Source organism: Scyliorhinus torazame, chromosome 12, assembly GCF_047496885.1.
Source record: "Scyliorhinus torazame isolate Kashiwa2021f chromosome 12, sScyTor2.1, whole genome shotgun sequence".
NCBI lineage: Eukaryota > Metazoa > Chordata > Chondrichthyes > Carcharhiniformes > Scyliorhinidae > Scyliorhinus > Scyliorhinus torazame.
The window spans coordinates 28,707,558-28,724,881 of NC_092718.1; the positions used below are offsets into that span (position 1 = coordinate 28,707,558).

Here is a 17,324-nt window from a genome sequence, read left to right on the forward strand (position 1 = left end):
GAATCTGAAAGGTCCACCTCCAGATGCCCCCCCCCCCCCCACCCAGGGTCCAGCGTTGCTGACGGCCTCCATCCCGAACTCTGGAGGCAGTCCCAGGCATTGTTCAGCTGAGTCCCGCCTTTTGCGTAGTGCATTGTTCCGGACGTGTTGTGGATCGGTGTGTTTCCCCGCTGGAGTGGCGGAGAATCGGGCGTGGGTGGAACATTCCGGCCCAGCCCTAGTGGGATGGGATGAAAATGGGCTTCAACTCTGCCTCTGATGGGTTTCCCGACCTACCACGGCAGGCACCAGCAGAAGATCCTGGGGAAATTCACATTGGAATAAACCGTTAATTGAACTCCCGCCAAAGACTCCACCCCCCCCCCCCCCCCCCCCCCCCCCCACCCACCCCATCAACTGTTGTTGAACCCGTTGGCGGGGCCAAGGGAGAATTCCACCCACTCTCTCCAATTCAGATGTATTTGGTTTATACTGCTGCCCTTTCCCATGTGCAAGTACATTCTCTCTCTGATCCTGTCCTTTTCCCGACAATCCCTCAGTCTCTCATTTCCTTGCACAGGTGCAATTGACCTCCACTCCAGCCCAGCTTCTTCCCGTCTCCCCTCCCTCTCTTGTAATCCAATATTGTGGATCAACTGGCAAAACAGCCTCCAACAATCCAAATTGGAACGCACTCTGAGCAATAATACAAGGTGCTGCCAACAGCCACCACCCATCTCCTGCTCCGAATAATTTCCATTTAAGCGATATAATAAACCAATAAAACTACGTTTTCCTGGCAAGTTGCCAAATCCCATTTTGCCTCCTGCTTCATCTGCATCCATCAGGACCCAGCATGGCCTTATCCTCAGTGACTTCACTGTATTAAACACACGCTGATTATTAAAATACCTGTTGTTATCACAAACCTATCCTACTGGCACGCAGAGATTCAACATATGTACTTTATTGGATTAAGCTGCATGGGGAACAAGACAACGCGTGAGGCCACAGCACTTCACTGAAACCACAGATTTCCAGCAGAGTTAAATCTTGTCAGCAAAAAGATTGTTGATTTGCTCCCAACTGCAGGATACACACTGTGTGAGACCCGTTATCACCCCATTCCCTTCCCCAGCGCACCATCAATCAGATCAGAGCAGCAGCTACAGCCATCAGAGGTAACAGGGGTAGAATAAAGGGAGAGAGAGATATGTCCAGCAGCAAAGAGGCTCTCAGGTCTCAAGAATCGTCAGGTTTGTTTTTAGAATGAGAATTTATCAACTCCAAGTAGCAATTTATGCCAACCCACAATAGGTCAGTCTCACTCCAAAATATATAGCCATTTAGGAAGGTAGGAAGTGAATCAGCACTCCAAAACATCACCCTCATTACAGCACTCCCACACATCATCATCATTACAACACTCCCATACATCACCATCATTACAGCACTCGCACACATCACCCTCATTACAGCACTCCCACACATCATCATCATTACAACACTCCCACACATCACCATCATTACAGCACTCCCACACATCACCATCATTACAACACTCCCACACATCACCATCATTTCAGCACTCCCACACATCATCTTCATTACAACACTCCCATACATCACCATCATTACAACACTCCCACACATCACCATCATTACAGCACTCCCACACATCACCACCATTACAGCACTCCCACACATCACCATCATTTCAGCACTCCCACACATCACCATCATTACAACGCTCCCACACATCACCATCATGACAACTCTCCCACACATCACCATCCCACACATCACCATCATTACAGCACTCCCACACATCACAACCATTATAACACTTCCACACATCACCATCATTACAACACTCCCACACATCACCATCATTACAGCACTCCCACACATCACCATCATTACAACGCTCCCACACATCACCATTATTTCAGCACTCCCACACATCACCACCATTAGAACACTCCCACACATCACCATCATTACAGCACTCCCACACATCATCACCATTAAAACAGTCCCACACAGCACCATCATTACCAACACTCCCACACATCACCATCATTACAACGCTCCCACACATCACCCTCATTACAGCACTCAAGAAGTTATCAACTCCAAGTAGCAATTTATGCCAACCCACAGTAGGTCAGTCTCACTCGAAAATCTATAGCCATTTAGTAAGATAGGAAGTGAATCAGCACTCCAACACATCACCCTCATTACAGCACTCCCACAAATCACCATCATTACAGCATTCCCACACATCACCATTTCAACACTCCCACACATCACCATCATTACAACACTCCCACACATCACCATCATTACAACACTCCCACACATCATCATCATTACAACACTCCCACACATCACCATCATTACAGCACTCCCACACATCACCATCATTACAACGCTCCCACACATCATCTTCATTACAGCACTCCCACACATCACCACCATTGCAACACTCCCACACATCACCATTACAACACTCCCATACACCACCATCATTACAACACTCCCATACATCACCATCACTACAGCACTCCCGCACAATACCATCATTACAACAGTCCCACACATCACCAATATTACAGCACTCCCACACATCACCAATATTTACAGCAGTCCCACACATCACTGATATTAAAGCAATTCCACTCATCACCATCATTGCAGCACCTTCCACACGTCAGCAACATTACAGCACTCCCACACATCACCATTATTGCAGCACTCCCACACATCACCAACTTTATACACTTCCACACATCACCAATATTACAGCACTACCACACATCACCACCATTACAGCACTCCCACACATAACCATCATTACAGTACTCCCCACATACCACCAATATTACAGCACTCCCCACACATCACCAATATTGCAGCACTCCCACACATCACAATCATTACAGCATTCCCCACGTACCACCATTACAGCACTCCCAAATATCACTGTTATTACAGCACTCCCCACATATCACTAACATTACAGCACTCCCACACATCACCATCATTACAACACTCCCAAACATCACCATTGTCACAACACTCCCACGCATCACCATCATTACAGCACTCCCACACATCACCATCATTACAACACTCCCGCTCATCACCATCATGACAGCACTCCCAGACATCACCATCATTACAACACTCCCACACATCACCATCATTACAGCACTCCCACACACTACCATCATTACAACAATCCCACACATCACCATCATTACAGCATTCCCACACATCACCACCATTCAGCACTCCCACACATCACCATCATGACAATACTCCCACGCATCACCAATATTACAGCACTCCCACACATCACTAATATTTACAGCACTCCCACACATCACTGATATTACAACAATTCCACTCATCACCATCATTACAGCACTCACACACATCACAATCATTGCAGCACTTCCACCCATCACCAACTTTCTACACTTCCATACATCACCAATATTACAGCACTACCACACATCACCAATATTACAACACTCCTCACATATCACCAATATTACAGCACTCCCATACATCCCCATCATTACAGCACTCCCCATACATCACCATAATTACAGCACTCCCCACACCTCACCATAAATACAGCACTTCCCACACATCACCATCATTGAAACACATCGCCATCATTACAGCACTCCCCATGCATCATCATCATTACAGCACCCCCCATAAATCACCATCATTACTGCACTACCACACATCACCATCATTACAAACCTCCCCATACATAACCATCATTACAGCACTCCCTGGACATCACCATCATTACTGCACTCCCCAAACATCACCATCATTACAGCACTCCCCAAACATCACCATCATTACAGCACCCCCACAAATCACCATCATTGCACGACTCTCATACTGCCTGGTCAATACAAAAGTGTTCGCCCCCCCCACCCCACATCACTTGATCACTGTGGTTTCCTCACAATAATATCTAAATCTACTCCACCAGGACAAACACACTTGGACCTGTTCCCTCGAAGGTGTTTATCTTGTTTAAAGCATCCTGATCCATTTGGCCTTGATCTGTAGCGCGCGTGTAATATGCACTATCCCCAAAAGGCTGGAAAGATGATCTGCTTCTGGGCCTGATGGCCTGTGGGATGGAATGCAGGGAAAATAAAGAGGCACGAGTCCCTGACCTGTCATTGTACGCTGCCTTATCGATGCACCATTTTGTGCCAGCAATGCCTCTCTCTCCGTGTCTAATCACAACACGAGCGGTTTGAAAACAATCCCATGGGCCTGTCATTGCTAATGGGCTTCGGGTAATCAGTGTGAAGTTTCATTCGGTCCCAGCAACACTTTAACATTCATTCTCAGATAAGTAGGGTTGTGCCTGATTCCCTTGAAGCAATGTCATTTTATTAAATACGTCTATATATTATACATTAAAAAGCGAAAGCCAGCAGTAGCAGAGTTAAATTGGCTGCATTATGATTGCCTCTGCTACGCTTCATGTACAAAGTTTAATTATTCATAGCCGTTCATTATTCATGTGATTAAAATACACATATCTATTAATTAGATAATTCGAAGGGAATTTGAAATATTGAGTATTTAAAACGCCAAGGATTCTTTTTGTCTACACGGTCAATGGTAGTGGAAGCCCCCCCCGGTGAAGACCAGCATGCGACACATATACAGAAATCCACTCTTCGTTACTAATGGTAAACTCATTGCGATGCACACTAGGGTGCGGGTCTATTAGTCTGGGAAGGCAGAGCTGTAAATTTTGGGGTCAGTGTACATTCATTCGATGCTGCGTGATTACGATGCTGAGAATGCAGGTTCCCCAGGGCAAGCACTGTAGCTGACATCACTGAAGGCAATCACTTCAAGATTAATCCTCTGGCTTTTTCTTTTTAACTCTCTGCTTCCCTGCCTGCTGATACTGTCCGATAAACCCCACAGACTTCGTGCCTTTAACGCCACCATTAGTTCCCTTCCATTTACCTGATAACATGCAGTTTATACTCCGCAAGTCGGCCCTGCTGCCGGTGTGATATTGTGAACCTTAGGGCTGTTTCAATGCTCATTTCCCTCCTCACATGCATAGGCTTACAGTCCGCTAAAACCCAATAGCAACAACGGAGCTGCTTGGTAATGCTACACACCACCTTAATCTACTACAGTTACAACTGTCACAAAACCTTTTTTCTTTTAAATTAAAGTTTGAAAAAAGAATGCATAATTGTGAAGAAATAACATTTGAAAAAAAGCTCTGAGCGGGCCTCACACAAAAGTTTAGAGGGATGAGAGGAGGGGGCGATTTAGAGGGAAAAAGTTAAAGTCCAGTTTCGGGCGTGTTGGGCGGGGTGTTTCTCAGTGGCTGCAGTGCCGTGATTCACCCCGCTTTCTAGGGCACTTTGCCACGTTTTTGGGGCCTCGGGGAGATTCTCCCCACCAAGGCCACACTTCAGTCAATTTTCTGTTGCTTGTCGGCAGGAACAGCGCCTCACGGATCAGGCGCCGTATTGAATGTATTTTGAGGATTTTCTTTCAGCCCCCCACGCACACACAAACACTTTCAGCTCTCCCCCTTCAATCTTCTCGAGACCCCCCCCCCCCGGAAGCCCCCTCACTCCCTCCCCCTCCCTCGAACGCCACTGTCAGGATGCCAGGTGGCACTTGCGGGGTGTCAGGCTGGCAGCGCCAAGGTGCCCAGGCGCCACCCTGCCCTGTCCCCGAACACCCAGGTGTCTCAAATGACTTGCGAGGGCGAGATCCAGATCGCGCCGGGCGGAGCGAGCCGCGTAACTCACCGTCGGCCCGGCTCGGAGTCCGATTCGGGACTCTCGCGCAATTCACCCGTTGGGGCCGGCAAATCTAACAGGTCTGGACAATACTAGATGGAGGGAGGGTGTTTTCCCTGTTGGGGAGCCTGGAACCAGGGGACACAGTCTCAGGATACAGGGTAAACCGTTTAGTAGACAATCTCTGTTTTTGGACAGTCGGTTTTGAGACATTGTAAGTGGAGTGATGTGTGCCTTGCCTCTCATGCTAGGAGGCCTAATTTGCTGGCCGTAACTGATTTGATTAATTTCCCTCTTTATCTATGCCTCAGATCTCACCCAGGGAGGCAGTGGGATGTACACTGCATGCCAATTTCAATCATAAGTAAGTGAGTACCAATTTCAATCATGAGGGTAACTGGGTGGCCTTGCACTGTTGACACTCCCCGTCCAATTTAAACGCACCAGAAGAGGCAATGAAATGGTGCGCTCCATATTTCCCTGCAGCCGGAATGAACAGCAGTGCTTCTTCCCCAATCTCCGCAAGAAGAATGCAGTCCATTGCTCCCCTTCCCTGACCCGATGAATGCCTCTCGGTGTTGGGTCTGCCTGGAGCCAGGAAGCTGCAGTGCTTGGTGCCCACAGTTCACCAATTAATCAGGCCCCAACCTCACTGACCAGGGCTGCAGCACCCAGGCGGTCCGCTGGCATTCACCAATAGTTGGATGTGTACCAGTTAAAATCTACCTCAACGTGTGTCAGTATTACTGAGGAAGGTGCATGGAAGAGTTTCAGATCTGTAGGAAAGCCATAAATGCGTCATTGGCGCAAATATTTGCAAATACATAAGAATAGAATAGATCTCCCCCTAGTGATGTGGAGACTTTTGTGAGGGCCACGAAGAATCCAGCACGTGTTTTAAGGATACAAAGTAATAACATTTATTTACAATAACATATATATATAACAGCAGCAACTTCCCTTGCTGCACACTCCTTCCTGCTGTTTCCAAACTGGCCAGCTTTATTTATACTTGGAGTTTACTAATGGTTTCTCCGCCCCCCTCATTGGGGAAGCTCATACTCCCACAGGATTGTGGGATTGTCATTAGTCCCCAGCCAATGGTAAGCAGGCAGGTTATAACATCCCTCCCCCCCAAAGTCCAAGGAATCCACCGAAGACCCTGGCGAAGGAGGGCGTCGGACTCGTTTTGCCGCAAGCCGGACACCATTTGCACGCGGCGCTGGATCAGGCGGCGTTTAACGAGACGGAGACCGGCGCTTCCGTGATGAACGATGCAATGGTTGTACATCCACGGCCCGTGGACCCGAGGATTCCCCCTCAGATGCATCCTGTGTCTCCATCTCAGAGTCAGAGTCTGCTGCCTCCGTCATGTCAGCGTCTCTATCTCCATTCGGTTCTGTAACGACCTGCGCAGGCTTCGAGTGAGGCACCAGTGGAAGATTGTGAGGACTACCTTCTCTTTTCTCTGGTCTCTGCGGCTGTAGAAATGAGCTCCGGGGGCGGGGAATCTTTTGAGGGGATAGTCTTCTGGACCGAACGTGGTCTACATGTTTGCGATGGAGACGACCCTGGGCTTGCACCTGGTAAGATATAGGGCCCGTTTGGCAAAAGATTACACCGGGAACCCACTGGGCACCACCAGCAAAATTCCGAACGAACACTGGGTCACCGGGCGCAAACTGCCGAATCGGCCGATGCCGAGAAAATCCCTGTCCCTGCCGTTCTTGTGTGCGGCGTACTTTTGCGCCAATGTCCGGGAAAACCATACTAAGGCGGGTGCGAAGTCTCCGGCCCATTAGGAGTTCTGCGGGAGCTACCCCAGTCACCGCATGGGGGGTGGTCCTATACGTAAACAAAAAGCGAGCCAATCTCGTGTCCATTGATCCGGAAGACTGCTTCTTTAGGCCTCTTTTGAATGTCTGCACTGCGCGCTCTGCCAATCCATTTGAAGCTGGGGGGTAAGGGGCAGTGCGGATATGGCGTATGCCGTTCATCTTCGTGAACCTCGCAAACTCCTCACTCGTGAATGGAGTGCCGTTATCCGTGACCAGCACCTCGGGGAGGCCATGCGTACTAAACGACAAACGCATCTATTCAATTGTTGCGCAGGACGTTGTCCCCTGCATCTTATGCACCTCAAACCATTTAGACTGGGCGTCAATTAATAGAAGGAACATGGATCCTTGAAAAGGGCCTGCGAAATCTGCATGCAAGCGTGTCCAAGGCTGCCCTGGCCATTCCCAGTGATGTAGGGGCGCGTCCGGCGGAAGCTTCTGATGCTCCTGGCAAATGGAGCAGTTTTGGGCCACCTTCTCAATGTCGGTGTCGAGGCCTGGCCACCAGACATAACTCCGGGCCAACATTTTCATTTTGGTCACACCTGGATGCCCATTGTGCAAGTCTGTTAGTATCAGCTCCTGGCCTTTTTCCGGGACAATCACACGCGTCCCCCACAAGAGGATGCCGTCTTCCACGCTGATCTCTGACAGCTTGGAGGAAAATGCCCGCAACTCGCCTGGGAGCTGTCTATGCTGCCCACCATACAGGACTATGTGCCGAACCTTTGACAGGACTGGCTCCGTCTGGGTCCACTCACGGATCGGTGATGCCGTGACAGGCAAGGTGTCCATAAAATTTAGGGTTGCATCCACCTCACCGGTCGTGGGGGTCGACATGGGGCCGGTCGATAAAGGCAATCGGCTCAGTGCGTCGGCATTTGCTATCTGCGTACCTGGTTTGTGCTCCAGAGAATACTCGTATGCAGCAAGCAACAAAGCCCAGCGCTGGATCCGTGCGGAAGCAATGGGCGGTATTGGCTTATCCGCTCTGAAAAGTCCCAGCAGAGGCTTATGATCAGTCACGATAGTGAAATGGCGGCCATACATGTACTGGTGGAAGCGTTTCACCGCAAAAACCACTGCCAGGCCCTCCTTCTCGATCTGCGCGTACTTTTTCTCCGCTGCAGTCAATGTGCGGGAGACGAAAGCTATCGGTCGCTCAGCCCCGTTCTCCATCTTGTGGGACAGGACGGCCCCAATACCATACGGGGATGCATCACATGTGACGAGCAAAGGCTTTCCAGGATCATAGTGGGTTAGTAACCCAGACGACGACAATTGTTGCTTTACCCGCCGGAAAGCGGTTTCTTGCGGCTGACCCCAAACCCAGATGTGATTTTTCTTTAGCAGAAGGTGCAAAGGGGCCAGCATAGTTGCCAGATTGGGGAGGAACTTCCCGTAATAGTTTACGAGACCGAGAAAAGAACGAAGATGCGAAGTGTCAGTCGGGGTGGGGGCATGTTGAATTGCACGCACCTTCTCTGTGACGGGGTGCAAACCTTCGCGGTCCACCCGATAACCTAGGTAGACTACTTCCTTTGCCTGAAATACGCACTTTGTGCGACGTAAACGGACTCCAGCCTCCGAAAAGCGTCTAAGGACAGCCTCCAGATTTTCCAAATGTTCCTGCTCCAACGTCCCTGTAATCAAAACGTCATCTAAGTAGACAGCACCACGTGGTAAACCCCTCAAAATGCCCTCCATAACACGTTGAAAAATTGTGCAGGCAGAGGATACTCCAAAGGGCAACCGTGTATATTCATACAGGCCCCGGTGTGTATTAATCATTACATATGGTCGGGAGGCAGGGTCCAGCTCCAACTGCAGGTAGGTGTGACTCATATCTAATTTTGTGAACGAGAGTCCACCTGCAAGCTTCGCGTAGAGATCCTCTATGCGAGGCAATGATATCGGTCGAGTCGGGAAGCCGTATTCACTGTAAGTTTATAGTCGCCACACAAGCGAACTGTGGCATCTGGCTTCATTACAGGTACAATTGGTGCTGCCCAGCCAGCAAAACGGACGGGCCTGATAATACCCAAACTCTCCAAACGAGTGAGCTCCCCTTCTACCTTCTCGAGCAAGGCGTAAGGCACCGGGCACGCCCGGAAATAGCGCGGCATGGCTCCTGGTTCGACTTGGATACGGGCTACGGCCCCTTTTATTTTCCCCAAACCAGGCTGGAATACATCTGGGTATCGTCCTAGCAGCTCAGTCAACCCTTCAGAAACTGTTTGGAGGATGTGCTGCCATTGCAACTGCAAATGGCGCAACCAGTCCCGACCCAACAGGCTGGGCCCATGGCCGCGCACCACGATAAGTGGGAAATGCCCCTTCTGGCGTCCATAAACAACAGGGGTCATTGTAGTTCCTGCAATGTCCAGTGGTTCCCCCGTGTAGGTGGCCAACCTGGCCTGTGAGTTGGTTAATGTAAGGGTCTGTATACCCTGCTTGATGCGGTCGAATGTCCTCTGGGCGATCACGGAGACCGCTGCGCCAGTGTCCGACTCCATCTCAAGCGGGTGGCCATTGATCTGTACTGTCACCTTAATGGGGGCCACACGGGGAGCTGCCACACAATGCAGCTGCAGGCAGTCGTCCTCCGTCTCCACGTCCTCAGGAGTAGTCGCCGCAGGTTCATCCACATGGAAGGTACGGCCCCTGGGCTGGTCCCAGTTACGGCCCCTGGGCTGGTCCCAGTTTCGGTCGGAACGACGGCGCCTCTGGCACCCCCAGGACCGCCGTCCGCGACGGGGTCGGCGCCTACAAGTCTGACACGGACATGGCTCCTCATCCATTGATTCTGGAGAAGGCTCCCTTCGGGGAGGAATGTCCGACGGCCACTGGCTTCGGTCCGGACGTTGCCTCGCCCAAGGTACCGCATGAGTGCGGGGGACGTTTTCGGACGGAAGGGGTTGCGTCCCAAGGCATGCACTTCCATTCCCTGTAGCTCCTGCACTCCTCGTTCTGCGCTCTCTCGGGACAATACTATTTGAATGGCCTGTTGAAAAGTCAATGTTGGCTCAGCTAACAACTTTCTCTGGGTGGCCGCAAACCAAACGGTCGAGTAACATTTCTGACAAGGTCTCACCATAGTCACAGTACTCCGCAATCCTGCGTAGCCTGGATAGAAAATCGGCAAGGGATTCTCCAGGGGTCCTCTCAGCGGTATTAAACCGGTAATGCTGGACTATCGTGGACGGGGTTGGGTTAAAATGTTGCCCCACTATATTCACAAGTTCATCAAACGTTTTGGTGTCCGGCGCAGCTGGGTACGTAAGGCTCCTAATCACCCCAAACGTATGCGGCCCGCAGGCGGTGAGCAATATGACCACCTGCCGCTGGTTTTCGGTGATATTGTTTGCCGGGAAATAGTAACGCATCCGTTGTGTGTACTGGTTCCAGCTTTCCAGCGCAGCATCAAAAACATCCAAACGTCCGTACAGAGGCATGGTATAATAGAAAACAACTTCCAACCTGTATCCAACAAAAATCCAGGGAGGTGGCTTCAGCAGTGTAGACAGCTATTCACTTTAACCCTCGTCGCCAGTTTTGTGAGGGCCAAGAAGAATCCAGCACATGTTTTAAGGATACAAAGTAATAACATTTATTTGCAGTAACATATATAAATAACAGCAGCAGCAACTTCCCTTGCTGCACACTCCTTCTTGCTGTTTCCAAACTGGCCAGCTTTATTTATACTTGGAGTTTACTAATGGTTTCTCTGCCCCCCCCTCATTGGGGAAGCTCATACTCCCACAGGATTGTGGGATTGTCATTAGTCCCCAGCCAATGGTAAGTAGGCAGGTTATAACAGAGACACATGTTGGGGAAATAAATGCCTGTAACATAGACACGGTGCACACCCAAGATGGTTAAAGGATTTAATCAGATGGATCGAGAGGAACTATCTTCTCTGATGGAAAAGTCCAGAACAATGGGGATAAACTTCAAATTGGAGCTCGGTTGTGTGGGGTGATGTCAGGAAGCACTTTTCCCTCAGAAGGCGTGATGGAAACCAGGAACTCTATCCCTCACAAATGCCGCTGAGGCTGGGGATCAACTGAAAATGTCAAAACTGAGATTAATAGATTTCTGTGAGGCACGAGTGTCACGGGATATGGTAGCAGGGTGATAGATGGAGTTGGCATGCAGACCAGCCCCGTTCAAATTGGATGGTGGCACAAGCTCACCAGCCTGGGCCTGCCCCACCTCTGTTCACAGGATGAACAGATCTTGCACACGCTGCTGATCTCACTGGTGCAGTCGGGGTTGGGGAAACCCGAGCTTCTCCTGTAGGAAGGGAAACCTGGGGCAGTTTGTGACCCAGACCACTCTGCACAGTGACCCTGGTGTCCTGATTGTTCTCTCTGCCAGGGATAGTGTACAACGCGGGCAGACCGAGAGCACAAAGTGATAGAAAAGAACGATCCCTCCTTCCACCACCCCCCACCCCGGGAACAAAATCACACACGGAGAGATAAAATATAAAGATTAACACGGTTAGAATCCTTTTGGTGCTGTCCTGTCAATAAACAGGAGCTGTTCCTGCTCTCGGCCCCCTTGGAAAGGTCCGGCCACTTACCATGAACCACCAGCCTCCCCTGCGCAGTGCGCCTCACGCGGGTCCCTGGTTTGTTCGCTGCGCACACGTACACTCCAGAATGCTGCACCGACAGGTCAGAGATCATCAGGTTTCCGGTGCCCAGCACTTGAATCCCCTCCACGCCGATCGGCCTGCCATCTGTGGACACCAAAGTTTTAGGAATTAGCTGGGGATTTAATCAACAGGAAAACAGTCCCCCTTCCATCTTTCCTGGGAAGCCCCAGCATGGGATTAATCTCGTGCCTTTTTCTTCTTGAAACAAAATACCAAAGAAATATTAAACATTTGACTAATTGAATGGAAGAAACTACAATCTTGCCACCTGTAACCCTGAGCCAAAGACACGTGAAGAAAGGAAAGGTGCAAGTATTACACTGGAATATTTAACAGCCTTTTCACTTCGAAGGTGGAAAAATCTTCCTTCTTCACTGTTTCTACTGTAGAATCCTGAGTTTAAAATGCTCAGGATATATCAAAGTTCTTTAAAGATTGACGAAGGATGCAGTTTCTCACGGACTGTGGCGGTAGGTTTGAGATTTTTTTTTTTTTTTAAATAAATTTAGAGTACCCAATTATTTTTTTTCCAATTAAGGGGCAATTTTAGCGCAGTCAATCCCACCTGATCTGCACATCTTTGGGTTGTGGGGGTGAAACCCAGGGAGACACGGGGAGAATGTGCAAACCCCACACGGATAGTGACCCAGGGCCGGGATGGTTTGAGTATTTTCGATGCGTTGGAGGCAAATTAAAATGGTGCATGACAGAATTTACCGTTTCCCCATCTCGGGAATCAGTGGCTGCTCTTTCCACTGGATAACTGTGAGACCTGGCTCAACAGGCAGCACCTTGGTGTCAGAAGGTTGGGGTTTAATGTGTCAGTCCGGGAAGCTGAGCGGAAATTTAAGGCTGAAACCTCAGTACCGCGCTGAGTGAGTGCTGCCACGTGGAGGTGCCGTCTTTTGGATGAGATGCTAAACCGAGGCTTCGTCTACCCTTTTCGGACAGGTGTAAAATGAACATCCAACCTGAGCCCACCTCACTTGTACCAGATACGTGCCTTTCATGAGCAGATACGTGAGGTTAAATGACCTGACCTTAGCATTAGGGGCAGCACGGTGACACAGTGGTTAGCACTGCTGCCTCACAGTTCCAGGGTCCCGGGTTCAATTCTGGTCTGGGGTGACTGTCTGGATGGAGCTTCCACTTTCTCCTTGTGTCTGCGTGGGTTTCCTCTTGGTGCTCTGGTTTCCTCCCACTGCCCAAAGACATGCAGGGTGGATTGACCATGATAAATTGCTCTTTAGTGTCCAGAAGGTTAGGTGGGGTTACTGGGTTACAGAGATAGGGTGGCGGCGTGGGCTTCAGTAGGGTGCTCTTTCGGAGAGCCGGTGCAGATTCGATGGGCCGAATGGCCTCCTTCTGCACTGTACATTCCATGAAGATTCTATGATCTGCGTCACTCCCAGATCAGCTGACGAGCCGTAGAGTTAAATACTCTCTAAGAATAAACCTGCATTCATGTGGTGCCTTCTCAGGACATCCACAAACCTTTACAACTGATGGGAGTATATCAGGAGTGCAGCCTCTGTTGCTATGCGGCAAAGGCAAGCAGCACATTGAATGATCCCACAAACAGTAAATGAACAAATGGTCATTTAGTCTGCTTTGGAATGAAGGAGGGAGGAATATTAGCCAAAGCACCTCCATAAACCTTTTTAAAATAATGCCACAGGGACCCCATTGCATTCACCTGAGCAGACAAGGGATGCTTTGGTTTAACATCTGATCTGACTGACAGCACCTTCGACAATTCAAAACTTGCTCAGCAGTGCACTGAGGTGTCCGTCTAGATTATGTGCTCAAACCCACAGTGGATCTCGAATCTGCAAGTCTGTAACTTGGAGGTTAACAATTCTACCACCTGAGGCAACGTGGTAAAACCCTGCTGCCGATTGTGACTTTTATCTCTCTCTCCCTCTACAACAACAATCCCTCTCCAGCATCAGTTGGCGAGAGGGGCGGTTTAAAGCAAATCTGGGGCACGTTACAGCAGTTTTGTGTCGCAGATCTGTGTCAAGTGAGCTATGTGGGAACTGAACTCGCGGCAAAAACGTTTTAATAATAACCTTTATTTGTGTCATAAGTAGGCTTACATTAACACTGCAATGAAGTTACTGTGAAAATTCCCTAGTCGCCACATTCCGGCGCCTGTTCAGGTACACAGAGGGAGAATTCAGAATGTCCAAATCACCTAACAAGCACGTCTTTCGGGACTTGTGGGAGGAACCCGGAGCACCCGGAGGATACCCACGCAGATACGGGGAGAACGTGCAGACTCTGCACAGACAGTGACCCAAGCCGGGAATCGAACCTGGGACCCTGCCGCTGTGAAGCAACAGGGCGAACCACTGTGCTCAGTTTGAGCAGTTTCGAACGCAGGAGTTAGTGTGAATTCAAATCACCAAATGCTTGGTCTCAAAGGAATCTCTGAATTCTATAGTCATTCCACAAATGTAAAACTTAATTTTATTTGTTATATATAACATATGCAGGACACACATACATATATGCTACATAATTCTCCCAGTGAACCAGAGAGGACACAGCCAGAGTGAGACAGCAAAGAGAGTTTGGGAATTTTAATCTAGGTGGGAATTCGAAGCTGGGTGGGGAGGAGGCGCTTTTTATCCCTGGTAAGTGACTGGTAAGTAGTTTTTCTTTTCATTGTCTAATTTATTTATTTATTTATTTTGTTTTTTTGAATTGTAGTTGTATAGGTTTACCTAAGGTTTAAGACATGGCAGGAGATCTCAGATCCGTGTCATGCTCCTCGTGTGCAATGTGAGAGCTCAGGGACACGTCCACTGTCCCTGGCTCCTTCACGTGCAAGAAGTGTGTCCAGTTGCAGCTCCAGTTAGACCGCTTGACGGCTCTGGAGCTGTGGATGGACTCACTTTGGAGCATCCGCGATGCTGAGGACGTCGTGGATAGCACGAATAGCGAGTTGGTCACACCGCAGGTGAAAGGTACTGAGGGAGATAGAAAATGGGTTACCAAAAGACAAAACAAGAGTAGGAAAGCAGTGCAGGTGTCCCCTGCGGTCATCTCCCTGCAAAACAGATATACCGCTTTGGATACTGTTGAGGGAGATGGCTCACCAGGGGAAGGCAGCAACAGCCAGGTTCATGGCACCGTGGCTGGCTCTGCTGCGCAGCTGGGCAGGAAGAACAATGGCAGGGCTATAGTGATAGGGGACTCAATCGTAAGGGGAATAGACAGGCGGTTCTGCAGACGCAATCGAGACTCCAGGATGGTATGTTGCCTCCCTGGTGCAAGGGTCAAGGATTTCTCAGAGCGGCTGCAGGACATTCTGTGGGGGGAGGTTGAACAGCCAATTGTCGTGGTGCACATAGGCACCAACGCTATAGGTAAAAAACGGGACGAGGTCCTACAAGCTGAATTCAGGGAGTTAGGAGTTAATCTAAAAAGTAGGACCTCAAAGGTAGTAATCTCAGGATTGCTACCAGTGCCACGAGCTAGTCAGAGTAGGAATGTCAGGATAGATAGGATGAATGCGTGGCTCGAGAGATGGTGCATGAGGGAGGGATTCAAATTGCTGGGGCATTGGTACTGGTTCTGGGGGAGGTGGGACCAGTACAAACCGGACAGTCTGCACCTGGGTAGGACTGGAACCGATGTCCTAGGGGGGGTGTTTGCGAGAGCTGTTGGGGAGGGTTTAAACTAATTTGGTAGGGGGATGGGAACCGATGCAGGATGTTGGAAGGTAGTAAAACAGGGACAGAAACAAAAGGCAGTAAGGGGGAAAGTGTAAGGCAGAGAAGCCATAGTCAAAAATCAAAAAGGGCAACAGTACAAGGTACAGTGACTGAGGGGAGCTCAGTGAATACGACCGGTAACACTAAAAGGACTAAAAGGAATAAAACGGGAAGGAAAAACATTAATGGTAAGCGACGCGGCAGGTTGTTACATGAAGATATGGGTTCAACGACAAGGAAAATTAGGAGAAAAGTTAAGAGGAAATATAACTTAGGAGAGGTTACTGATTGAGGTGTTAAGATTCAGAACAGAGGTAAAAAAAGCCAACATACGTGTACTTTACCTGAATGCTCGTAGTATTCGGAATAAGGTAAATGAGTTGATGGCGCAAATCATCGTGAATGGCTATGATTTAGTGGCCATTACTGAAACATGGTTAAAGGATGGTCACGACTGGGAGTTAAATGTTCCGAGGGTATCAAACTATTCAGAAGGACAGAGTGGATGGTAAGGGAGGTGGTGTAGCTCTGTTATTTAAGGATGACATCCGGGCAATAGTAAGGGATGACATCGGTGCTATGGAGGATAAGGTTGAATCCATTTGGGTGGAAATCAGGAATAGTAAGGCGAAAAAGTCACTGATAGGAGTAGTCTATAGGCCACCAAATAGTAACATTATGGTGGGGCAGGCAATAAACAAAGAAATAATGGATGCATGTAGAAATCGTACAGCAGTTATCATGGGGGATTTCAATCTACATGTCGATTGGTTTAACCAGGTCGGTCAAGGCAGCCTTGAGGAGGAGTTTATAGAATGTATCCGTGATAATTTCCTAGACCAGTATGTAATGGAACCTACGAGGGAACAAGTGGTCCTAGATCTGGTCCTGTGTAATGAGATAGGATTGATTCATGATCTCATAGTTAGGGATCCTCTCGGAAGGAGCGATCACAATATGGTGGAATTTAAAATACAGATGGAGGGTGAGAAGGTAAAATCAAACACTAGTGTTTTGTGCTTAAACAAAGGAGATTACAATGGAATGAGAGAAGAACTAGCTAAGTAGACTGGGAGCAAAGACTTTATGATGAAACAGTTGAGGAACAGTGGAGAACCTTCCAAGCGATTTTTCACAGTGCTCAGCAAAGGTTTATATCAACAAAAAGGAAGGACAGTAGAAAGAGGGAAAATCGGCCGTGGATATCTAAGGAAATAAGGGAGAGTATCAAATTGAAGGAAAAAGCATACAAAGTGGCAAAGATTAGTGGGAGACTAGAGGACTGGAAAATATTTAG

At 49.0% G+C, this 17,324-nt stretch overlaps 1 protein-coding gene across 1 annotated transcript in view; it reads right to left on the minus strand.

Annotated features, from left to right (window-relative positions):
* igdcc3 (immunoglobulin superfamily, DCC subclass, member 3) overlaps nt 1-17,324 on the minus strand; it is a 183,913-nt gene that overhangs the window by 34,377 nt on the left and 132,212 nt on the right. The window contains exon 6 of the mRNA XM_072470586.1: nt 12,231-12,389. Within this exon, the coding sequence (XP_072326687.1) occupies nt 12,231-12,389 (159 nt within the window). The remainder of the gene's footprint in view (nt 1-12,230; nt 12,390-17,324) is intronic.